The 26,723-nt window shown below is 38.0% G+C and overlaps 1 protein-coding gene across 1 annotated transcript in view; it reads right to left on the reverse strand.

The window, feature by feature from the left end:
* Positions 1-25,736, reverse strand: part of LOC136043672 (uncharacterized) — a 31,345-nt gene extending 5,609 nt beyond the window's left edge. The window contains exons 1-2 of the mRNA XM_065728567.1: positions 25,626-25,736; positions 1,478-2,166 (exon numbers count right to left, since the gene is read on the reverse strand). Coding sequence (XP_065584639.1) covers positions 1,478-2,146 — 669 coding nt within the window. The 5' untranslated portion in view covers positions 2,147-2,166; positions 25,626-25,736. The remainder of the gene's footprint in view (positions 1-1,477; positions 2,167-25,625) is intronic.
* Positions 25,737-26,723: the final 987 nt, after the last annotated feature.

The raw sequence follows: 26,723 nt of genomic DNA on the forward strand, positions 1-26,723 counted from the left end.
AAAGTGTCAGGTACCAGGTCTACCAAATGGAAACTTGAGCAGAAGACAATTACATATTTTGGTACTCAACGTAGGAGAGAACTTTTTAAGAACAAAATTAAACATTCAAATTTACCTATATGCTGACATTGAATTTTTATTTGATATTATATTGTGTATAACCATCTAAATTATACCTACTAGTAATGGGAGTTTTTGCTCCATACAAGTGGCACACACCTAGGGGAGGGAGGAGAATATTAAGAGGTTTTGTTCAGATTGTCATTTTTTTTTTACCATTGAGCAACCTCTCTCGAAAAAAAACAACTTTACTAGAATTACCTGTACAGGCTCTGTCTATTTTTCATTCAGCAACAACTGAAAATAAAGACGGTGTTCAAAAAATCCCTTACAAGTAATGAAAGAATCATTAAAAGCACTTAAACTGATCTTGTTAACTTGACTAAATAATACAAAAACAAGTTCTCTTTACTGAAAGTAAGGGGTGATATTAAATATTAAAATGAACAAAAATTGTTCCGTATATGAGAGGGGCTGCCCTCTTCTTAATCCTAAGCTCTTTATGCTAAAGTTTCTTAGAACGTTTAAAAAAGGCAAGTAAAAAAAAGAAAAAAAAACTAAAACCAAACGACAGCATGATTTTCTAAGGCAGCCTACATGAGTCTAACTTGTCAAAGTTTTTCCAACTCGTCAAAGAAGTAAAAGTAAAAATATACAAAAAAATATTAATGAAACCATAGTTTTGTACGGCAAAGTATAAGAGGAAATGCATTAAAGTTTTGTCAAACTAGTCATAAGAAGTAAAAAACGCTAAAAATCAAATGGCAGTACAATTTTGTAAGGAAGACTGTATGAGCCAAACTTGTCAAAGCTTTGTCAAATCCGTCATAAGAAGTAAAAGGAAAAAAAAAATACCAAATGTCAAATAACCCGATAATTTCGTAAGGCAACACAGATGAAACAAACTTGTCAAACTTTTGTCCAACTATTTTTCAAGCTATAACATAGAAGATGATTCGTATAGACATATCTATTAATTCGAAATAAAATGAATTAATTTGTCACTAAATCAGATTAAAAATAAATGCAAACAAACTCTGACATAGAAGAATCAATCGTAGTTTAAGGAAGTATAGATATAGATATCATCGATTCCAATATTCTTATATTGGAATTGTCGACCACAACTACCACTGTGGATCTTGTCATCGAATCTCTCACATTCATAAAAACGATTCCCACGTTCACAACGATGAACACCATTACAACGCGTTGAATAGTGGTACGGAGGGGTGGATTCAAAACCGCAATCGGAACAAGTTATTTGCCCATTTTGGCAATTCAATTCCCTATTGGCAATTCTTTTAACGTAACTTTGTACAGTTATTTCAAACATTAGCTTAAAACCCTGAAACTTCTTGTTTAAGGATAGTGATTCAAGCATATCTAGAACCTCAGACGTAGAAAATTTACGTACGTCAATCATTCCCAGAATTTCTACTGCAGTGGCAGATCTTTCCTCGGAATTTTCAGAAACCCAAGCATAAAAACAGCTCAAAAATTCATTCCATCTTTCAAATTTCATTTTTATCAAAGAAGCACACACAATATTTGAAAGATAAAGAAAATCATGGATATCAAAATCCACAATGAAATCTGGAACTTTTTTCCCTTTCACCAAAATCGTAGCTATCTCAATTATAGCTCTATTCTTCTGGGCCTTGCAATTGTAATCCGTAAAAATGAGCTCAAGTGCTTGCAAGTCATTTTCCGTAATGAATTTATCAAGCAAGTGTTCCGCCATTGCTTCTGCCATTGCTTCTTTGATTCCAAGAAAATTGTATTTCTCAATAACATAGCTAAACGCTCCCTCGTTATTTACACTCATTTCAGGGACTTTCCCTTCATTGTAATACCCAATAATGGCTTTCATTGTATGGAAATCGACGTCATCTGCCTCAACGATTTTCGTTTGGTTTTCTAGCGGATCGTGATCAAACATGTTACAGAATTCGTCACTTGTTGCTCTTAGAAGACTCTTCTGGACCAAAATTTTCCCATTTTTACATTGAATTGTAACTGTTGGACTATTTTCCAGCTTCAGATTTTCCAAGATTGCAGCAAGAGTTGGCGCAAAGCTTACCATTTGAATTGTTGCGAGGGCTCCTGGAAGAAAAGCAAAAACTTTCAGGAGGATCTGAGACAAATTTTTCATCGCATTTCCCTTATGCCCCCTCTTTCCAATTAATTTTCTACTCCCTCTCCTTCTGCCTTCCCCTTCCCAATTTTAAATTTGATGTCTATTTGAATTCTTAAATTCCAGAATTCAAATTCTATTTGAATTCTTCGTTCCAGATACATTTGATATGGGGTATTTGGATAAGCTGAATGCATATAGTGTCTTTCTAGTTAGCTCTTCTCCCTATCCCAAGTAAAAATTTAAGCTCCACTTGGCCCTTCAAAAACCCCCTTAACCTTTTAATTTATCTCCGTGTATTTTTTAAAATATTTCGGATAAGTTAATTTTATAATTTGTCAACAGAAAAATCCTTTTATTTACATCTGTCCAATCCATCGAGTGAAATTTTCAGTTCAACTTGTAACACCCCTAAGAACTCCCTAAAAGCTTCAAATTGGCCAAGCGAACGATTCCTAAGAGTTCTAGACTGATTGAACAAACAACAACATGTATTCCCATCATATTTACGAATACACTTTTATTTTTCAGAAATTAGATTCATTGCCACAAGGGCTGTGCCGTCACGTTGACCACGGAGACATTCTTATTAGAATTTTCTTCTATTTTGATGAAAATAACTCTCAGAATTTTGATACAGTAAAAAAGGTATTGTAGGCGCGTCCGGGGACAAAAAGGACACGTTAGGTCTAATTACCCTTCAATCCTTTTTGGCCTGGAAAAAGGTCATTAGAACTCTTAATTTCCTAAGGATTGAACCCTTTCCCAAGCTTCTACGATGGTGCCTTTCATACGAAGTAGTCATAGAAAAATAACTAAAAAAATAATAATTCGGAGGCACAGTCTGCTTTATAGAGACACCGCTAAGGTGTTACCTCTATTCCCCAAACATAACTAAAGTGTTAGGTACCAGGTGTACCAAATGGAAACTTGAGCAGAAGACAATTACAGATTTTGGTACTCAACGTTGGAGAGAACTTTTTAAGAAAAAAATTAAACATTCAAATTTACCTATATGCTGACATTGAATTTTTATTTAATATTTATATTGTGTTTAACCCTCAAAATTCTACCTACTAGCAATGAGAGTTTTTGCTCCATACAAGTGGCACACACCTAGGGGAAGAATTCTTCTCATTCTTCTCCACTTTGGTATACCACAAAACTTAGCATCATTGATATGTGCTCAAAGTTCAGAAGCTATGTCACGACGGGAGAGTGCCTTTCCAATAGCTTTGAAACATCGACTCGTGTGCTGCATGGTTGCTTGCTATCACGGGAACTGTTTATACTATTCTTTATCTTTGTCCTATCCCCCCTTGACGACTCGTCAGGTGTCCTCATTAGGGGAATATTGATTGATCAGTTAGCTTATTCAGACTACATAGACTAAACAAATTAAAATCTTTGGGATCTTCAGTCCCACGCCGACAACACCCAATAAGCCACGAGCCGCTTTGGAATGACCATCAATTCCTTAAGGATGAAAGCCATGCTCTGTTCAAGAAAGCCAGAAAACAAAGAAATCAAAGAAAACAGAGAAACCTCCAGCTCGGTGGTGACAACATAGAATGGGTCGAAGATTTCGCCTACCTGTGTAGCCTTATAACGTCCGATAACAACCACTCGAAGGATATTAAGATGCACCTGGTGCTTCCCAACTCTTACTTTAAAGCCTTGATGCTGATCTGGTAAAACAAGAATCTGTCGAGACTACTAAAAACAAGACTCTTCAACACACTGATTATCTCCATTGCCAATTGCACTTGTGAATCATGGACCCTCAAAAAAGATGACATACGTCACATAGATGCATTCGAAGCAAAGTCACTTCACCGTATTGCGGGTATTACGTGCCTCGATAGGATCTCTAATATTAGGCTGTTTGAAAGCCTCAGGATCAAACACACCATACTTGACAAAATGGAACCCCAACAACTTTGGTGGCTAGGCCACATCCAGCGTATGGATAATTCCTGTATTCCGAAAATAGTCTTCCACTGTCACGTCCATGGTTCTCGCCCCAAAGGTTGGCCCCCAAAGAGACGGAAAGACAACTTTTCTACACTCAACTTGCCGCAACTTCTATGTCTCACTGAAGATAGATACTCATACAGACTCCACATCAATAACCTAGTGAATGATGAGACCCCAAAACAACCTTTGAAGATGGATGGGACTTAAGTCAAGTAAGCCTGCGCAATGCGCATATATATATATATATATATATATATATATATATATATATATATATATATATATATATATATATATATATATATATATATATATATATATATATATATATATATATCCATCAATGCTGTCACTCCTATCTGTCTTGTCTCAGGCTAAGCTGAAAGAAACTAGTGAAAAATAATCGTTTCTATAATGCGTCAATAAATGAGCAACTTGAGCAGTAGCTGCTATATCATACAAATACGATCAATTCTTTTAATCAATTATTTTTAACTCAACCATGTAAGGATCCTTGTCTCAAAGAGGTCGGGGGAGCATGACGGTTCCAAGTCCGCAAATGAGGAGGGTTGGGCTGTGGGCTTGCAGCCCTTACTCACGACCTTGAGGGGCAACCCTTGGGGGGAAAACAACTGCAACTGAAATGTCTACAACAGCCTCAACAACCTCCCCAGATAACGGCCCTCGTATCCCCCCGGACCCGATTTTTGACTGCGAAACAGAATGTAAAGATGGGTTTTTGGAAAGTGAGAACGATGAAGCAGATATCCAAGACAGAGCAAGTTATTGAAGAGATGAGACAATACCTCATCGATATACTCGTTCTCAGTGAAATAAGGTAGACTTGAAATGGATTAGAGAAGTTCGGTGATGGATATGCCATGGTATTTAGTGGTCACCCTTCCGTCCACCGCGCTGGTGTAGGAATTCTGATGTCGCCACTTACACACAAAGGAATGAAAACTGGAACCCAGTTAACAAACGTATAATGACAGCTCGCTACGCATCAGATCACACAAAAATGACCATCATCGCCTGTTACGCTCCAACTAACGAAGCTGAAGAAGAGGAGAAAGATACTTTGGTGGCTAAATTCGGCCACCAAAGACGTCCCCAGGCATGATATACTCTGTGTGGTTGGTGATCTAAATGCTAAATTCGGTGTAGACCGCCAGTACTGCCCTGAAGTTCTGGGCCCACATGGTATGGGAGAGATAAATGAGAACGGTACACTCCTAATCGATTATGAACTAAGCAACGATTTGATAATAGGCGGTAGTATGTTTGATTATAAAACAATACACAATTACACATGGGTGTCCCCCGACGGCCGAACGAAGAATCAAATCGACCATTTTCTCATGTCAAGAAGTTAGAAAAGTGGCCTACATCGCTACATAACAGAGTTGAAGCGTTAAACATGCTGGACGAAGCCGATGAGTTTGATGTTGAGAACCCATAGACCTCAGTCAAGAGTGTGTACCATCACGTTGCGAAGGCCAACCTTGGCTTCAATAAAAGAAAGAAAGATGAGTGGACATCGGATGACACCTGGAAATGCATCAATAAACGCAAGGTGACCCGAACGCTTATCCTGAATACGTCAAGCCCTGAGCAAAAAGCCCAATTACAGCTCCGTTACAAAGAAAAAGATGAAGCGGTGAAAGAAGTCCCAGGAAAGACAAAAGAATTACCATCGAGAGAAAAGCAGCTCTCGCAGAAAAAGCTGCAAAAAAAAGGAGACTCGAAAATGGTTTTTTGACTAACAAACGAAATAGTTGGAAAGAAAACAAATCGTACACCCATTGTAAAAGATGAAAATGGAGACGTTATTTCGGATCCACAGAGAGCTGACGAGAGATGGGCTTCACACTTCGAGAAAAGTCTTAAATAGGCCCGGACCTGATGATGCAAAAACAGTACCGGATACGTCATTTTTACAAATTGACTTGAGTGCTGATCCCCCCCCCCCAGCACGGAAGAAGTGACGACAGCTGTGAAAAAAGCTGAAAAATGGACGTACACCTGGAGTCGATGGGATTACGGCAGAGATGCTGAAAGCGTCCCTTCGAGCCTGCATATTTATATGGACTGCTCTTCTAGTGGCCATCTGGAATAACGAAAAAGTTCCAAAAGATTCGACCAGAGGTATACTGGTCAAACTCTTCAAGAAACGCGATGTAGAAATTTGTGACAATTGGAGGGGTATCAACTTGATGTCTGAGGCTAGTAAAATAATAGCCTCAGTCATAGTACAACGCCTAAGAGCAGCCCTAGACTCACACCTCAGGGAAGAGCAACACGGGCTCTGACCTGGTAGGTCTTGCTCTGATCTTATTTTCATTCTTAGACTGATGATGGAAGAGTCCAGAGAATGGAACAAAAAGCTATACCTGCTCTTCATTGATTTTGAGAAGGCGTTCGATTCTGTTGACCAAGACTCTTTACGGAAGATTTTGAAATATTATGAAGTACCTGATAAACTAGTCAAAATGATAATTGCACTATATGAGGATAGTGAATGCTGTGTACGCACAGAAAATGGAGACACGCGTTTCTTCAAGGTAATGTCTGGCGTCAAACAAAGATGTGTCCTATCCCCGTTTCTGTTTGTCATTGTAATGGACTACATTCTAAGGCAGCCTTCAGGCATTGGAGTGAAGATTAGCAGCCGACATATCTCTGATCTGGACTTCGCAGAAGACGTTGTTCTTTTTGAAAATGTGACTGCAACTGCTACTCGACGTCATAGATGAAAAGGCCGAGAAAGTGGGACTTGTAGTAAATGTCAGTAAAACAAAGAGTGTGGCCACATCTTACTCCCCGCTGATACTAAAATGCAAAGATAAAACAATTGAGTAGGTCAAGGAATTTAGGTATCTCGGGGGTTGGATTGAATACGATAGTGAAATAGCCAACGAAATCAAGAGAAAGATTGAACAAGCAACATCGGCTTTTAGCAAGTTGAAACCAGTCTGGTGCAGTAGTAAATACTCTATGCACTTGAAGCTCCGCCTCCTGAATAGCAATGTGATGTCCATCCTCCTTTATAATAGTGAATGCTGGAAACTAAATACCCAACTGGAGAAACGTGTCCTAGCCTTCGAAAACATGTGTCTTAGGAGAATCCTGAGTATATCATGGCAGGAAAGGTCACCAATATAGATTTCCGCCGACGAACCGGTCAGCCATTAGTTACTGACCTTCTAAAACGTAGAAGATGGGACATACCTTGGCCGCGTCCTCTGTATTCCACATGATCGACATCCGAATACAGTATATAAGGTGGTGCCCCGAGGGGAGAGGAAAAAGAGGTCGACAAAGACACACCTTACGACGACAGTACGACCGAGACCTGAGTAACGCGGAGATTTCTCTTCAACCACAGTGGGAGGACGTCACGGCTACAGTTCAGCTTCGAGATGTCTGGCGAGGTTTCATGGAAGCCCTATGCACCACCCCTGGCTCTGAAGAATCTAAGGTCTAAGGCAAGGTCTTTTGATGCATATACTATTATCAAAAAAATATTTCTAAAGCATCGGTCACTATCGGGCCGAGTCACTCCTTACCTTTGGTTCTTTACCACGAACTCTTTGAGTATTTTCACATCATAAGCAGTGTAATAGAGCTGCCCAAATAAGGAACGATGTCGGCACATCGTATTATTATTAGCACTATCTTTTTTTAAACCAGGGCACTTTGTATCGAAGCAATTGTCGTAGAAAATACGAAAAGGGCTCATTAAATTAGATATTTGACGTGCTAGTACCCTTTTTCATAGTCAAAAGCGATTGGAGGGCACGAGCCCCCTCCCACAACCATAATTTCCCCAAACACATCCAATCAAAGTTTTTAGATAGCCATTTTGCTCAACGTAGTTTATAAATCCGGAAATTATATCTTTGAGGACGATACACCCCTCCCCCCCCCCCCACAGCTCTCAGGACAAGGGTTGTAAAGGGGGCAGATCCCTCCCCCATATCTTGTATTTTCCCGTCTTATAAAAATTTTGGATATCCATTTTGTTAAAAATAATCCGAATATCATATAACAAGGCTTTTGGGGTTGAAACAAACCCCCAGAGTGTGGAGGCAAGGGCTGTGGGCTATGGCCCGGGGGCATTTATGGTTTTTATAGAAGAGATCGTTGCATAAACCTTAGAGGAGGCTCATCCAGTTGAACATTGGAAGTTCCACTTCCATTTTAAGAGTAAAAAAATAACAGAAGACGACAAGCCCCCCTCCCAACTACCCCAAATTTTTACCAAACGAATCTGATTGAAATTGTGAGATAGCAATTTTGTTCACAAGAGTCCAAAGAACATATAACGATGGCTCTAGGGTTATAATAATAATGATCCGGCTGTACTAACTTCAGATGTGGCTCATTTCATTTGAAATTGGAAATTATAGTGCCCTTTTTCAGAGTAAAAAATGATTTGAGAGCAACCAGCCCCCCCCCCCCATGCCAATCATTTCCCCAAAAACATCCAATCAAAATTTAGAGATAGAAATTTTGTTTACCATGGTTGAAGGGTCTGGAAATTATGTCTTTGAGGAACACCCCCCCCCCTTTACAGCTCTCAAGTTAAGGGTTGTAAGTTATACCCTGGGGACATATAAGGTTTTTATAAAAAGGGTGGCTGTATATACTTGGAGTGGAGTCATTGGATTAGTTATCAAAATCTCGAGTGCACTTTTTAAGAGTAACAGTGATCAGAGGTCAGCTACCCCTCTCCCCGCTTCGTGTTTTCCCAAAATGTATCCAATAGAAATTTTGAGACAGTCATTTTATTCAAAATAGTCCAAAGATCATATAACAAGGCATTTGGGGTTGATACAAACTACCAGAGCCTAGGGGCAAGGGTTGTAAGTCACGCAGGGTGCATTGAAGGTTATTATGGTAGGGGTGGTTGTTTAATTTTAGAGGAGGCCCATTTGGTTGAAAATTTGAAGTTATAGCTCTCTTTTAAAGTTTAAAAGCAATAGAGGGTAGCTAACCTGCCCCCTGACAACCCCTTTTTTCACTAAACGCATCTGACTGGAATTGTGAGATAGCAATTTTGTTCAAAATAGTCCAAAAACATATAACAATGCCTCTAGGGTAGAAAAAGTCCCCAGTGCCTTGGAGATAGTTTGTAAGTTACACCCTGGGGACATAAAAGGCTCTTATGGAATTGGTGGTCGTACAAAACACCTCCTATCGAGACTTGGAGATAGCAGTTTTGTTCATCGTAGTTTAAGGGTCTGGAAATTATGTGTATGAGGAAGACAACTCTCACCCCCCCCCCCCGATCTCAGGACAAGGGTTTTAAGTTATGCCCAAGGGTTGACACAACCTGTCAGCACCTTAGGGATAGGGTTGTAAGTTATGTCATGAGGGCATATAGGGTTCTTATGGAATGTAAGGTCGTATAAACTTCAGATAGGGCTAATTTATTTGAAATTAGAATTTATATTGCCCTTTTTAAGAGTCAATGTGATTCGAGAGCAACCACCCCTGCCCCTCCACACTCATCATTTCCCTTAAAACCTCCAATCAAAATTTGAAGATAACAATTTTTTCACCGTAGTTGAAGGGTCCAGAAATTATTTCTTTGAGGAATACACCCACCCCCCTAGAGCTCTTAGGGCAACGGTTATAAGTTATGCTCTGGAGGCATTTAAGGTTTTTATAGAAATAGTGGCCGTATATGCTTTGGAGGGAACTCATTGGATTTGTAATCCGAAGTTCTAGTGCCCATTTTAAGAGTCAAAGTGATCAGAACGCAGCTTTCCCTCACCCCCACACAAAAACAGATCGTGATTTTCCAAGATGCATCAAATAGAATTTTGAAACAGTCCTTCTACTTACAGTAGTCCAATGATCATATAACAAGGCTTTTGAGACTGATACAAGCCACCTGAGCCTGAGGGTGAGGGTTGTAAGTTATGCCCTTGGGGCATTTAAGGTTCTTATTGAAGGGATGGTTGTATAAACTTTAGAGGTATCTCATTTGGTTGAAATTGGAAGTTCTAGTTCCCTTTCAAGAGTCAATAGTGATGGAGGTCAACTACCCACCCATCAACTAGCTCTCTTTCCACCTAATGCATTTGATTGAAATTGTGCGAATGCAATTTTGTTTAAAATAGTCCAATGAACATACAACAATGCCTCTAGGATTACCACCCCCCCCCCCGAGCCCTGGGGCAAGGGTTTTAAACTACATTCTGGGAGCATATAAGGTTTTTATGGAATGGGTGGTCGTATTAAATTCAGATGGTTCTAATTTGATTTTAAATTGGAAGCTCTAGTGCCCTGTCTAAGAGTCAAAGTGACTTGGAAGAGCCCACGCCCATCATTTCGCAAAAAAAAGTTTTGAGACGTCAAATTTTTTCAGCAATGTTGAAAGAATCAGTAATTATGGGTTGGGGGATGTCAGCCCCCCTCCTCCGCGGCTCAGGGTAAGGGCTTTAAGCTGTGCACTTTGTTCATTGTTTACATATAGTATATGTCAGAGGCTATAAGACTATAGCGTTGCCTTAAGTAAAGGATATACGCCTCAATTTTTTTCCCTAGAGGTACTTCATATGAAAGGGGCCCTCGTATAAGCTTCAGAGGGGGCTCATTCGATTTAAAATCGGAAATTCTAGTGTCCTTTTTAAGAGTCAAAAGTGATCAGAGGACAATTAGCCCCCCCCCTCCACGCCCTTTTTACCCAAATACATCAGATAAAATTTTTGTGATAGCTATTTTGTTAAAGATAGTGAAAAGATTATATAACAAAACTTAGGGGTTGACACAACCCCCCAGGGCCCGGAGGCAGACGTTGCGAGTTATGTCCTGGGGGTATATATGGTTCTTATTGAAGGGATGCTCGTATAAACTTCAGATAGGTCTCATTTCCAGTTTTAGCTGACTTTTAGGAGTCAAAAGAGATCAGAAAGCAACTGGGACTCCCCCACGCCATTTTTCCCCAAACATTTCTGCTAAAAATTTTGAAATAGTCATTTTGTTAAAAATAGATCACAATTCAGATAAGGACAGATAATAAAGGCTCTGGTGTCGACAAAACCCCCCCAGGGCCTGGGATCAGGCGTTGGAAGTTCTGGCTTTTGGGCATGTATGGTTCTTATAGAAGGGATGCACGTATAAACTTCAGAGACCGCTCATTTGATTGGAGATTGGAAGTTCTTGTTGACTTTTTAAGAGTCAAAAGAAATCAGAGGGTAGCTAGCCCCCCACGCCCTTTGTCCCCAAATACATCGGATAAATTGTTTAGACAGCCATTTTGTTAAAAATAGTTCAAAGATCATATAACAAAATCTCCAGGGTCAACGCAACCCCCAAGGACAGGAGGGCAGACGTTGCAAGTTATGCCCTGGGGTGTATTTGGTTCTTATTGAAGGGATGCTCGTATAAATTTTTGAGACAGCTCGTTTGATTGGAAATTGAAAGTTCTAATTCAGTTTTAGGGTCAAAAGAGATCAGAAGGCAACTAGCCCCCCCCCCCCCACGCCTCTTTTCTCCAAACCCGTCCGATAAAAATTTTAGACAACTATTTCGTTAAAAATAGTTCAAACATCGGACAACAAAATCCGGAGTCAAGAAAACCCCCCAGGGCCCGGGGGCAGGCGTTTTAAGTTATGACCTGGGGGTATTTATGGTTCTTATAGAAGGGATGCTCTTATAAACTTCAGAGAAGACTTATTTGGTTGTTGGTAACTGAAAGTTCTACCTCACTTTTTAAGAGCCAAAGGAGATGAGAGGGCAACTATCCTCCCATGCCCTTTTTTCCCCAAATATATTCGATAAATATTTTGAGATAGTCATTTTGTTAAAAATAGTTTGAAAATAAAATAATAAAAACTCTGAAGTTGACATAAATCCCCAGAGCCCGGGGGTAGGTGCTTTAAGCTATGCCCCGAGGGTTTATAAGGTTTTCATGTAAGGGGAAATCGTATAAAATTCAGAAGTAGCTCAATTGATTGGGAATTGAAAGTTGAAGTTAACTTTTTATAGTTCAAAAGAGATAGGAGGGTATGTACTCCCCCCCTCTCCACACACACATACCCTCTTTTCTGCAAATGCACCCGATCATGATTTTGAGATTGCCAGTTGTTTGAAATAATCCAACAATCAGATAACTAAAATTTGGGGGTCAACATAACCCCCACCCAAGAGATGGATTGTAACTTATGCCCGGGGGGCATATAAAGTTTTTATGGAAGAAGTGGTCGTACAGACCTTGGAGGGGACTCAAATGATCAGAAATTAAAAATTCTAATTCCATTTTTAAGAGTCAAAAGTGATCCGATTGCAACAAGCCGCCTCCCTCACCAGCCCTCTTTTCTCTAAATGCGTCCGATAGAATTTTTTACATAGTTCAAAATAGACCAAAGATCATATAACAAAGACCCCAGGGATAATAAGTGTCCAGGAAAACCCAAAACGAACAGAAATCAAACAAACAATCATAGCAAACAAACATACAATAGGCAATAATATAAATGAATACATAAATCTTAAAACAAGTGAAACTTAAATTGAATATGCAAATCAAGCTTCAAACGAAAAAAAGTCCCTACAAATAAGAGTTTGGTTTTTGCTTCCTTCTCTCACTGTAAAAGTTTAAAGCCAACTGCGTCATTGGCGCTTTACTGAATTGAACAATCTTGGAAAGTACAAATAAAATCAAACTGAATGTTTGATATATAATGATATCAATTGTTGAAAGATAATTTGTTCAAGATTTTACTTTAGTTATAGTTTTTATTTTCATCATCAATGCTGTAATAACTGGAATAGAAAATATTTGTAATAAAATTCGTTTTCAATGAAGCGCCAGTGACGGAGTAGGCCTTAGACTTTTACAACTAAGGAAGGGGGTAGTATCCAAACTCTTGTTTGTAGTGAAACTACATTTGTCTTTAGCAGTCTTTGAAGAACTAATAAGATGAAAATAAATATTTAATATATAATAATATTAATTGCTGAAAGCTCGTCAATGCAAAATTTAACTCTATTCTATTTTTTTATGTTTATTGTCAATATTGTAATAAGTACAAAAGAAAATATTTGTAATGTAATTCGTTTTTAGTAAAGCACCAATGGCGCAGTAGGTTCTACGTGAAGTAGGTTTTTTCAGTAGGTTATTTAAGGAAAAAATCAGCATATGTACAGCAAACCAACAATGTGCATTCATTTGTATTTTTTCAGTAAAGTGCAAATTTTGTTCTAGCCTTGGGAAGGCATAGGGATTTGAACCCTATTCATGTTTATTTCTGCTCGTTTTGAGTTTGACTCGGTCATCTATTTTAATTTCTGTTAGTTTTGGGTTTCACTTACTCATCCAATGGGTTTCACATTTTGGGTGATTTGTGGTATTTTTACGCCTGGTAGTTTATTTTATTTTTGCTCATTTTTGGTTGAAGGGAGTTCTTTACTTTTCTCTGAAAATATTTGTTTTGAGTAAAAGGTTATTTAATTAAGAGTTTCTTCCAGTAGACGACCAAACGCATGTCCAAAGGACAATTCTTACGAATATATTTATTTTTGCAATGTACATGGTCTCCGATCCAAGTTGGATCAACTTCAGCTTGTCATGAATGAGGTCCCCCCCCCCCTTCTGTCATGTGTGTATCTGAGGCCAACCTGAGTTCTGGTGTCACTGATAGTGAATTTAACATTCGTGGTTACACTCTGCTAAGGCTGGGTCGCAAAGATCAGATAAGCTTGACTTTTGGTGGAGGTGGTGTTACTCTATATTTTTGATCGTGTATGTCACAAAGGACTTGAAAGCCAATGGAGTTGATGGCCGACTATTTGAGGTGCTTGCTTACTTTCTACGTCAACGTTCATTGCATGTTGTCTTAGACGGCTTTATGTCAAAAGAACACCCAGTCTTAATAGGAGTACCCCAAAGAAGTATTCTAGGGCCAACTCTTTTCTTAGTGTTCGTAAACGACCAAGGGTTGTCACAAGGACAACCTTGTGAAGAAAACTCACAACTTTGCTGATGACACGACAAGAAAAACATCATTTGCAAAGAACAAAGATCACAGCAAACCCCACAAAGAGCTTCATGCTGATCTGGAGAAAACTGAGGCGTGGGCAGATGCATGGCTTGTCAGCTTTGACGCATCAAAAACGAAAGAGCTCCTAATTTCTAAGGCACGTAATATGAGGGCTAATCCTGATTTCGTCTTCAAAGGAGATGCAATAGCACGAGTCAATACCCAAAGCCTACTTGGTATTAACTTTTCTTTGGATCTCTTATGGACTGAGCATCTCAGTAAAATTAGATCATCTTGCTCCAAGAAGCTAGGAGTTATCCGAATATACAAAAGTCTCCCCCCTGGTTCTGTCACTATTCATTTCGGCTATCACACCTGTCATAGAATATGTCTGTCCTCTCTTTCCTTGTGCGCTAAAAATTCACATCGCTCCACTCCAACGGATTCAAAATCGACCAGTTCGTGCAGCAGCCTCTTGCAACACGATAGCTAACACTCCACAATTGATCCAGGAACGTTTTGACGTGGCGTCCTTATCAGTTTTCTATAAGTACAAATATAACCCTGCATCAGAGGACCTAGCAAAGCTCGTTATTGATAGAACATAGCCCTTTTGATCAACTCGCCGAAGTAGACCTCGTCAGGACTATCTTGATCAGGGAACTCCCTACCAAAAATGTTTGAAAACGAGTTTCGCCCGATGATCGGTCGCTACATTTAATAGCTTGCTGGCGGAGGTGATCCCGGAAAATCCCTCCCTTGACACGTTCAAGAGAAGGTATAACAAATACCCCAATATTGGAATATGCCCTTTATCTTGCTATTTTTACATTGGAGAAACTTTTCCGGCAATTTTGTAGCAACATACACCCTTTTTAAAATATTTTTGAAACATTTTGAATATCCTATCCTTTTAAAAATCTTTTTTTTTTAATATTTATACCTTCTCTAGTTGACCTGAAGAATAAAACAATGTCATTTCCAAAAATTCTATTTTTTTTATTTTTTTTCTGCACTTCATACTTTTTGTGGTTTATTTTTTGTCACCTTAAAATGTAAAAGTTTAGGCAGTTCGACTTGGTTTTAGTCCACTTCGCAGGATATCCTCTCTGGCCATCAAGAATAATTGAAAGTTACAACTGAGGATGACTGAGATTCCAAATACCTTGTTTTCTGCTATGGTCAGCATAGTGAATATATAGTCGCTGAGTCAAATACCATGTCCGAAAAGGCTGAATTTCAACAGGCCTCAAAAACAAATCAAAAGGAGTAGATAAAGCTTTCGCTGAACTATAGTCGATGCCTGATATATGTCGTAGAAGTAAGACTTTTGCCGCTATGAATTTACTCTGGCTGACCCTGAACCTGCGACTTCAGGTCTACAAGGCCAAGTGGCTACGGTGCAGGCTGAGTATAAAAAACGAAGTTGAGTCTAAAAAATGATATAGACCGTAAAGTAGCGGAAATGGCTACTGGTGGTGGCTCTGCGGATACAATTGTCAGCGAAGTGTACGACTCTATTGTGGTTGAATATAATACTAAACTTGAAAAGCTTGAAAAATTCTCAAAACTCTAAAAACACTTATTGAAAATCTTGAGGAGCGCGTTAATCGCATAGAGATGAGGCTTGATGATTATGACCAATAAGTTCTGCTTAATAGTCTCGTAATCCGTGGAATGAAACAACAGCCAGTTGTTAACCGGAATACCACTGTGATTGATTTGGTTAAGCAGAAGTTAGGTGTTAGTGATATAACGGATAGGCATATTACAAGCGTATTTCGATTTCGGCTGAATATGATCAGCGCTAAGGGTTCTGGTAAAGTAGCTCCCATAATGGTGAAGTTTCAGAGCAAAGATATTGTCCGAAGAGTCTTCAAAGAAAAAGTAAAATTAGTGCGTACCGGTGTATACATCACTGAGGCTTTAACAAAGCGTCGAAGAGACATTTTGAACATGGCGAAAGACAAATTTGGTGTGAAGTATGTTTGGATAGACCATGGTAATGTCCTTGTGAAAAGGCCAAGCGACCCTTCCGTTCGCAGAATAAGGTCACTTGTTGATTGCATGTGATTTTGTTGACGGGTACTGATCTACTAAATTTGCGGCTTAAACGATATGAACAAGACCCGTTTGATATTGTCAAATATTTATTATCTAAGCTTGTGGCAGAGCAGTCTACTTTAAGTTTTCGGCCGGGTCGTTTTAGCACATATATTAATGGACCTTTAGACATTAATAAAAGAATAATTGAGTGCCTTGTGTGCGCGTGGAACTGCCACATTACGTCATCTTATCGTGATATTGTTCAGTTTATGCATGAAAATGATTCTATTCAGTTGCTTGCTTTATGTGAAACGTATTTGGGTAGGTTTTCCAGGGTATTGTTTAGAATCGAAAAACCGTTCAAAAATGGGCAGAGGAGGCCTGGCGTTTCTAGTAAGGGACTCTTTACAGTATAAGGTGCGTGATGATCCTGAGGTTTGGCTAGAGGTTGAGTTTGAAAGTTTTTCTGTTGAAGTTAGATTTGAAGAAAATAATTTTTTATTTTGTATTATTTATAGACAACCAAGTGCTATGTTTGTCGTTTTATATCTGGTTTTGATGATTTAATGCTGAATGTAAGAAATGCAGGTTTGGAATTTACGATAATGGGTGATTTTAATTATGATTTGAAAATACTAGCTGGTATGAATCTTGATTTTTTAATTTTCATGTCATCTCACGATCTATACCATGTGGTCAAAGTTCCAACAAGGATCACCGAGCATTCTGCGACCTTGATTGACAACATATTTGTTTCTACAAAGTAGCAACTACATACGTAGACGTTATAATTTCGCCTACTTCTGATCACCTGCCAGTCCTAGCTAGATTAGAACTTCACATAAAAAAACAAGTACTGAAGCGTAATATACAGATCCGAGATCTGAAGCCAGCGAACGTTAAAATGTTTTCAAAAGAGCTAAGTGCTGTAAATTGGGAGAGTGTATTTAGGGAGAATAACCCATCTTTCCTTTTGAAAAGTTCAACACCACGCTGCTAGGTATTTATGGCTTGACATGCCCGCTGAAAAGCATGAAAATAAGAAAAAAAGCAGCGAGGAAACCTTGGGTTGATGATGAGCTTTTGCGAATGATTGATATAAGAAATGCTTTGTGTGCAGCACACACCAATGAACCAAATGAGTTAAGTTCTGTACAGTTTAAGGATCAACGTAATCTAGTTAACTCTACTAGACGAAAGAAAATGAGAGACTTTTATGGCTAAGAATTTAAGAAAAATGCATCAAACCCTAAAGCCACTTGGAAAATTATTAATGAAGTGATCAGAGATAGTCTTGCCCCACAGCAGTATAGCCTAAATGTTGGTGGCGAAATAGTTCGAGATCTTGACAAAGTATGTGATTTGTTTGCTTATCATTTCTCGAAGATTGGTGAAACTGTTTAGAGTGAAGCAGCAGTGAACAACGAGCTGCTGATAGAAGAATCAACTTTTGAAGACCTAAGAGGTCAAGATTTTGAAATGAAATTAGAAACCTGCGATTCTGTAGAAATAGAGAAGATTGTTTCTTCAATAAAATCAAACAGTTCTGGGACCGATGGCCTTGATCTACGAACTCTAAAATCAGTGCTTCCGAATATTCTTCCAGTACTAGCATTTTTGATAAATATGTCAATGGCAGAGGGTCAATTTCCCCGTTCGCTGAAAGTGGCCAAAGTCATCCCGCTTCGAAAGTCTGGGATTCTTAAGTGGCTGTTCAAATTGGAGACCTATATCAATACTACCCTTCATTTCAAAGCTATATGAAAAAATAGTGCACAAAAGACTATATGGGCATCTAACAAATTGCGGATTTCAGTCTGAAACTCAATTTGGATTTAGAAGAAGACATTCAACTGTGCATGCCGCTTTAAGTTTAAATGATAAGGTAAACGGTGCACTGGAAAAAAATTACTTTTGCATGACAATTTTCATTGATTTTAAGAAAGCTTTTAATACTGCTGATTTTGGAATTTTGTTGGATAGATTGTCGAAGTTAGGTATTAGGAATAAGTGTTTGAGTTGCTTTGAGTCGTATTTGTGAGGTAGAAGTGTAAAAGTTGCAATAAATAATGAAGTTTCACAGGCTTACCCATTGAATTGCGGAGTGCCATAAGGTTTTGTCCTAGGTCCTCTCTTATTTTTAATTTATGTAGATAGTATGAGATTTTTTGTCCCTGGTTACTTAACGTCTTTTACCGACGACACTGCTATAACTGTTATTGCCAAATCATTTCCGGACTTTATAGACCGAGCAAACAGTGCTTTAAAGGGACTTACACGTTTGTTACACTCAGTAAACTTGCTGTTAATGCTTCAAAAACAAATTACATGGTTTTTAGAAGGACTGGTGAGCCACAAGATTTACCTTCAGATATTAAGTACAATGGTGTTTCTTTGAAACAAGACCGAGAAACGCGTTACCTCGGGTTTCTTCTTGACTTCAAACTGAGTTGGAAGGCGCACAGTGACCTAGCTTCCTGCAAAGTGTCAAGGGGAGTTGGAATGCTGTGGCGTCTAAAAAATGTGCTTCCTTTGACAGTTTTAATGCCACTGTACCATACTTTAGTAGCGTTGTATATAAATTATGGTCGTTTAATCTGGGCTAGTAACCTTCAGTCTAATTATAGGAGAGTGGAAGTGCAACAGAATAAGGCAATTAGAATTCTAGGATATTATTATCTTGGAAGCGCCAGCACTGTGTCTATATATAAGAAGTTTGATATTTTGGATGTTGGAAAAATCAGAGATATGCAGATTGGTATTTTAGTATATCAGTGTCTACATAATTTAGGGCATGATATTTTTGATGATTTTTTTTTAGCTTGGATTCTTCTTATCATGATTATGACACGCGAAATTTAAATAATCTTGCTCATGAGTTTTGGAATACTTCCCTGTCAGCTCATGTCATCAGATACATGGGACCGTCCGTCTGGAATGCATTCTCAGACCAAGTTAAGGAATCAGAAAGTCTGCATCAGCTGAAACGTCGCCTCAAGGCCCATCTTCTGAACAATTAGTATTGTTGAGTATTTTAGATTGAGAGAAGGGTATCTCCCTCCATTTTGTTAAATTGATCATTAGTTTTTGTTTTGTTTTCTTTTTTTTGTTTTTTTTTTGTTTTTTTTTGTAGTTTATTTATCTTATTTATTTTTCTTTTTGATGTAAGTGAAATATTTTGAAGAAATGGATCGTATTTGATGTCAGCTATGCTTACAGTTCGTTGAGACCTTTTTTTTATAGGAGATGAATGAAAGTTTATTGTATTGTATTTTGAATAAAATTACCTACCTACCTACCTACAAAAAAGATCCAACTTATTTGATTAGCTTCAAATTGAAATTGTCATCAAATTGTTGGCATAGCGTAGTACCAGGTAGTAGAAAAACCAGTAGCAATATGAATAAATGCAATAGTACTAGGATGCTAACATTGCCTTTTGGCTGGTTAAACATCCCTCCCCAATAAGTCCTGCAAGTTTCAACTTCATACACAAAACTGTTTCTAAGATGTTGTTCATATGCTCTTTTGACAACCTGCATGCAAACGGTGTGGTTTAATGGACTTTTTAATCTCTACCTAATTTTCAGGCAGTTTTTACACCCTAAAAATTCCAGGTCCATGTTTAGCATAGTATACATAGCATACATAGATAGATTTGTTATAGTAGTCATAGTAGTAGTTTTAGGATTAGAAGCACTAGCAGTGGTATTAATAGCAACAGGGCTAGTACTATTTGCAGCAAAGGATTATTGTCTTTTGATCAGTTGAACATCCCTCGCGTTAAATTCTGGGAGTGCTTGATAAAACTAGATATTGCTATGGCATTGTTGCTATGTCCCTTTGATAACCTATTTATTCATATACTTCTGAAATTTTTTATCTTGATGCTCTCGGCCTTACAAGTAGTTACAATAGACGTAATAGTTGGAGCAATAGTAATAGTTGTGGTAGAAGTAGTAAAAGTGTACAATTATTTCCTTCTGGTCAATTGATCTCCTCCTTTAAGTATTCTTCGAAAATTTCATCTTAATACCTAAATCAATTTTTGAGATATTCTCTGTTGACATCCGGAATACTCACAGCGTCTTCTGATTTAGTTCCAATTTGTACTCAATCTTTTTTCTCAAATTTTTTACTTTCATAGAATTGGCCTTAATGGTATAAGAAATAATAGTAGTTATAGCGTTGCATTAGAAGCAGCAGTAACAGTAGTAGCACCAATATTAATAACAGTAATAACATGTAAAAGCTGCCTTTAGGTCAGTCAAATATCTTTCTAATGATGCCACGGAAATCTAACCTTGATACGGTAAGTCGCTGCAAAAAAATTGCTGATTTGCCAATTTGACCAACATTTCATCTTACGAGATGTTGGAATGGAAGTAGTAATTAAAATAGTTTAGTAGCAGTAGTTGCAGTAGTAGTATTAGTAAAAGTAGGATTGGTAGTAGTGCTAGTAGTTGCATGCACATAGTATCTCTTTGTCAATTAATCTTCGCCGTTAAGCATTTTATGAAATTTCCAACTTAATTTCCAAATCTATTCTTATGCTACGCTCTTTGGACAACCTGCATGTACTTAGTGAGTTTCGATTTACATAAAATTCCCCCCCGCCAATATTCTTTCAAATTTTCGCCTTCATAGACTTATCCTTAATCGTACTAAAATCATAGTAGTAGTGGCAGCAGTAGAAATAGTAGTAGCAGCAGCATCAATGCTACTGCAGCTACTATTACTACTAACAACTCACCACAGCCCCAAGCCACCTGAGGCCAACACAGCTATGCATATTCCTCATCCACCCCAATATATTCAAAGCCTCTCTTTATACACCATTCTAGGAAGTTTTCACTTCTTTTAAATTCTTATGACGTCCTCCCACCCAAGACAAGGACTATCTGCTTTCCGTTTAGCCCTAGACATTTGGTCGAAAAGGACAATTTTCGGCTGTTTGTCATCCTTCATCCACACAACATGCCCTAGCCATCTCAACCTTTCTTTCATTATAGCCCTAAAAAGAGGGATTGAACCAAGCTTTTCGTACAACTTACTGTTGTAAGAAAGTTTTATTTTTATGTAAGTTTCTTAACTGAAATTTTGGTAGAAGTTAAATATTTTTTTGGTTCAATAAATCAAGTGTAAAATGGATATCTCAGTTAGCCAGTAATTTTCAAGTTAAACTTCAAAACCGCTTCCCTTTTTATATAAGCTATAATAAATTGTGAAATTGTAAAATGTTTGACATCTCTTTGTTTCAGAGAATAGCAACTATTGAAAAATTTGAGTCAAGTCTTATGCAGAACTAAATTGAAAGTTTTAAGATGTTACAACGGTATAGATTTTTCAGCAGCAACATCTGAAAAAACTACTTATTTAACAAAAGGCTAGAGAATGGCTAAAAGGTAAAGAGGGGACAGAGCAAAACGAGTCTCTAACAAATCCCAATTAAACCCTAAACAAATGAAACACAGAGATAGAGAGAAGATTGAGGTTGTCTTGTCTTGATATCAGTTCATTTCAGTTCAGTTTTAGATGTCATTCAGTGAACATAAAAAAAGCAGATCATATATATATGACTGAAATTGTGAAATACTTGGTCCAGCCTTCAATTATTTTGACTTGTGAAATATAAATCCTTCAGAATTTGTCGAGAAGTTAATTATTTCTGGATTTTGCTGAGAAGTTCACTTGGAATTGCTGTTAGTCGTGGCATTATTAACGACGGCTTAGCTAACTGCACGCTTTGAGTCAGCGTGAATAATATTTGATTCCTAAACAGGTACGCCTTTCTATTTTCAGGAGCTAGTAATTACCATCAAGATGACGGAAACTACAGATTTCCAGCTACAGCTTTTAAAGAAATTAAGTGAAATGTCAACAGAGCTTAAAAAACTTGATCCCCTTTGCAAATAGGTACAAAAATTATCGGTGGAATTTTCTTCAATTTCGCAATCTCTGAACAAGAAAAGTTTTAAAGTGGAAAAAAGGTCAGAAAATACAGCGGCGGAAGTTCGTGAGCTAAAGATAGAAACTGCAAAGAATAAAAAGATAATGGATAGAATTGAGGGGGATCAAAAAAGGTACAATGTGATAAAAAGGTTTCTATTGTCACTAGCCCCAGACTTTACTTCTTCAGATTTATTGGCACGCAGTAAGTCGCGCGTACGGAAGGCAAATTACGTGCAAAGCTGAGGGGTGTGAGACTTTTCGTGGGGGATAAGATTTCTGCTTACGATAGTGAATTGGGTAAAATGAAAGAAATTGATTGAGAACAACAAAAGGTTATAGCAGTAGAGGAAATGAACCCACGATCATCAGAATTTAGACTTAGGGGCAATGAAGTAACAGACAATGCAAGTTTACTCTGTAAAGAAGGATGAAGGTCAGTCAAGCATGGGCCAATTACTGAAGTTCAGACAGGAAAATGTATACGTGACGAGATGGCTAGCCCCCACAATGATTTTCATGAACCTGGAACATCTTACGCTCGTGCAAATCAGAGTAATCAGATTATTTCGCATGAGAGAAGCGGATCGGTAAATTCTACTTCTAGTGGTCAGAGTTTTGGAAGTGCTGCTTCTGTATTTAATGTAGAAGAAAGTGACTGGTCCATTGTTGTTAGTGGGCAGTATCATACTGCCAAGAACCTTCGCAGCCAAGAACCTGCGGTGGATTTAGCTCAGCAGTGTGGTACAGGCTAAAGAAAATAGCAAGAACATTAGCCATTTGGAGCGAGATAAAGACGGGAAAAAATGCTCGAGAAAGGGAGGTGATTCAGGATTACGAGTCATTTGCACCTTGCTAGATAGTGAACGCCACGGTTTTTTTTTATCAGGAGCATCCTACTTGCGGGGATATAGTAGAGCCTAGGAATCAGCCAAAATTGCCTGAATAGGGAATACGGCGCCATAGTGAATCGTGCTAACGTTATGCAGTGTGGAATTTGCAAGGTTATAGTAAGGAAAAGTTAGAAAATCTGTTAGTCAAGTACTTCAGCCGGTTGTGGAAGTTAGGATATTTTTGCCTTGTTGAGACGTGGAATTCTAGATCTTTTTTCGTCGTGTGAAGATTTTGATGTTTTTGAGTGTAGGAGAAAAGTTTCGGCAAATGGTAAGTACTATGGAGGAGTTTTGGCGCTTGTAAGGAAGGTTGTATTTAATTTCTTTCGTAGGCTAGAAAGTGAGTCTGAAAATTTATTTTGGTTAATATTATCAATCAAAAATGTTCACCTTGTTATGTATGTTGTTTATTTGCCTCTGAATAATAGTTCTTACAGCTGTGAAGAGGTATGAAAACTGATTAAAAGATGAAAAAATAGATGTATAAAAAAATGTCCCCTTGCCGTAATTTTGTTTTTTAGGGGACTTCAATGCATATACTTGTGAAGAGGACAAGTTGCAGGCTGGTGAACCCCTTGTAAATGAACCAGGTCAGAATGATTTTTGGAGAATGAATTTGAGTATGTTTTCCCCATTAGGAAAAAAGCGATAGGTCTCGGAAAACGGGGAAGGAATTTAATAAACCTTTTTAAAAAGGAAGGGTCACTAATTATGAACGGAAGGTTGGGAGATTCTTCTGTGGGTGATTTTACATGTTATAGTGGGTTTAGCCCCAGTTTAATTGATTATATTTTATGTAGTTTATCTCTCTGGTCCAGGGCGGTGGACCTCAGGGTTCTAGAGTTGGTCGGTTCTGACCATTTGCCAGTTATTATTAAGCTGATAGCGTATATTCGACGGTCTGAAAAGGTAAGGGGAATGTCTACGTGTGAGGAAAGGATCTGTAAACCAGTTTGGATAGCATAGGATAGGAGAAAGTTTGGATAGTTTGTTTTGGATAGGAGAAAGGAAAATTCCTTAAAATGGAACTACAAAGTGAGGAATTCCAGAATGATTGTCATTCGATTTTGAACTCTTCAGAACCAACTGAATTGGATCAAGCTGTTTCGGTAATTACAGATAGAATTTATAGGATAATCCAGCCTTTGTCTCAGGATAGAGAACATCCGAACAGAAAAGAGGAAGGTTTTTTTCGATGAGGAATGTAGGCAGAAAAGGGAAGAGGTGATTAAGGTTTTCAGGCTACTTAAAGCAACAGACCCTTCGGATGAGGAAACGAATATGCGCAGGCTAGCTGAATATAGGAAAGTAAGGTCATATTATAATAGGGCTAAAAGAGTTAAAAAGAGACAGAGGCGGGTAAAGATTAATGAGGAAATTAAGAGAGCTTATCGTGTGAATAAATGTAGCTCTAAATATAAATATAGAATTTTAAATTTACATTTAAAATTCTGTCGTTCCAGGCAAACTAAAGGTATTCCTCGAATTAAAGATTTGGATGAGCATTGCCTCTCTCCCCGTAAAGCACTCCTAAAAACAGAGTTTACGGCGAAAGCAAGACGGAATTTATTTTAAATAAAATTTACTCTAGAGCCGACAACCCCTTATAATTTCTGCTGCAACGTTAAGTAATCTTGGTGTCATTTCACCGCCGTTAGCACCTTCAAGTTCCAACAGAGTAAAAGCCTCCATTATTGAAAAATTAACTTAAAAAATTGAAATTTGCAATCTTGACGCTCTGAACTCTTTTCCAATGCTTAGGTAAGCGGGAAAAATCTTGCGTAATCTTTATCAAATCAAATGACGCGAAATTACGTCATCCTCAATAAATCTGCACAGGTAAACAATAACATCTCCTTTTGTGTTACATAACAACCAGGTGTACATAATTCATTGATAATCAATAGCATCAGCGTCTTGAGGGATTTGCAGCTTCAGGTATACCTCCTATGGACTTTCTGGAATAGAATGGGTATTCACTACTAGCGCTGACTGTTTCAACATTACCTAGCAATGAGTTTTTTGGGGATGAGCTCTCCTATAAAGTTATGAATAATTTGTTAGGCCAGCCTTATTAATGAACGTAACTAGAAGATGAGGTTTAGATAGTGACATGCTAACTGATGGATTTGTACGACTCAATTTTTCAATTGATTGAATTTTGACAAATACTCTGCGGTATAATTATTCAAGCTGTTGATATTTAAGTGCAACAACTCAAGACACAAAATATCAACAGATCTGATAATTTCATGGTATTGAACATACAAAATCTTGCTAAACTTTAAAATTTACACGTGAAATTCTATAGGTCCAGGCAAACCAAAGGCATTCCTCGAATTAGAGGTTTGCATGAGCATTGTCTCTCTCCCTGCAGGGTAATTCTATACACAAAATCTATCGCTAAAGCATAACTTAATATGACAATCTTTCTTGGCTGACCCCCTCCCCTTTAAAAAAAGAAGACCTGCTAAAGAAATTAACACTTGAGAAAACTAAATTAAAACAATGTTAAAATAGAAAGTAAAACAATACCAATATATACAAATAAAAGCAATATTAATATACCAAGAGAAGTATTAGCTCCAATAAATTAAATGTATTGATAAACTCCTTCTTCTTGATATGTCGTTCAACTGGAACCATTAATCTTTAACCAGTCTTTTCTTGTCAACGTTATCAGGACCTGGCAAAAAATAAACAAACAAAAAATTCGTTTTTTATTTTCTAGATTTCTTCATGCCAAAATCAACATGATAAAATTGGAAATACTTTTATCTGATGTCGATAATGAGAATGACGTTATTAACAGTCCTACTATTACCAATATCGTAACATTGCTACTGACATATTTTAAGTATTGTATTTGCACAATAGAATGATCACGTCTTTTCTAACTTTTCTATTCCCTCGCCTGTACATGTGGATTCAGAGCATACCGTAAGTAATCATCTTGGTCTTAAATTTAATGTTCCTTTTAGTCATGATGTGAAATCAAAAGGCCAGATTATACAGAGAAAAGCGAGTGGAAAAAGACTAACCTCAGTTTGTACTAATCGACGTGTGACAAAATTTTGGGCAAAATAAAATCCCGTTCCAGCTTCTTCTCCATGGGTGTGATGGCAAGATTGCAACCAATGCATACTCCGCTGAAATTACTCACGTGCTAAAACTTGCTGAGTCTGCAGCCGTATCTAGTGCAGTTATTAGGAAAGGTACATCGAAAAGAAGATGGAGTGACCATCCTTACGTGAAGCTTGCCAAACGGAAGTCTGAAGTGTGGTACTCTGTATGGTGCGACTCCGGCAAGCCTAGGAATGGCACTGTCTTCAATCTCGTTCGTAGAACAAAAAGAGAATACACAGCATGTGTGGATGAGCTGAAAATGAAGGAAGCAGAAACTTGCTTAGGAAGACGCTATCCATGACCCACAAAATATGCGAAAAAAACTCAAAAGTAGTAAAGTACAGTCCAAGCCATGTGCCATGATACCTGAGGAGCAGCGGTTAAAACATTAATCGAAGGTCTCCGGGTCAAAAGATACTCCCTTGGAGAATGAATATGTTGAATCGCTTAAATCGCGTCTTGATTCACTGTTGAAAAAGAGAAATTATTTTTTGATATCTGTGAATAGTGTTTTGAGGGCTGTTCTCTAGTTAAAGGTTA

This window comes from Artemia franciscana, unplaced genomic scaffold (assembly GCF_032884065.1).
Source record: "Artemia franciscana unplaced genomic scaffold, ASM3288406v1 Scaffold_805, whole genome shotgun sequence".
Taxonomy (NCBI): Eukaryota; Metazoa; Arthropoda; class Branchiopoda; order Anostraca; family Artemiidae; genus Artemia; species Artemia franciscana.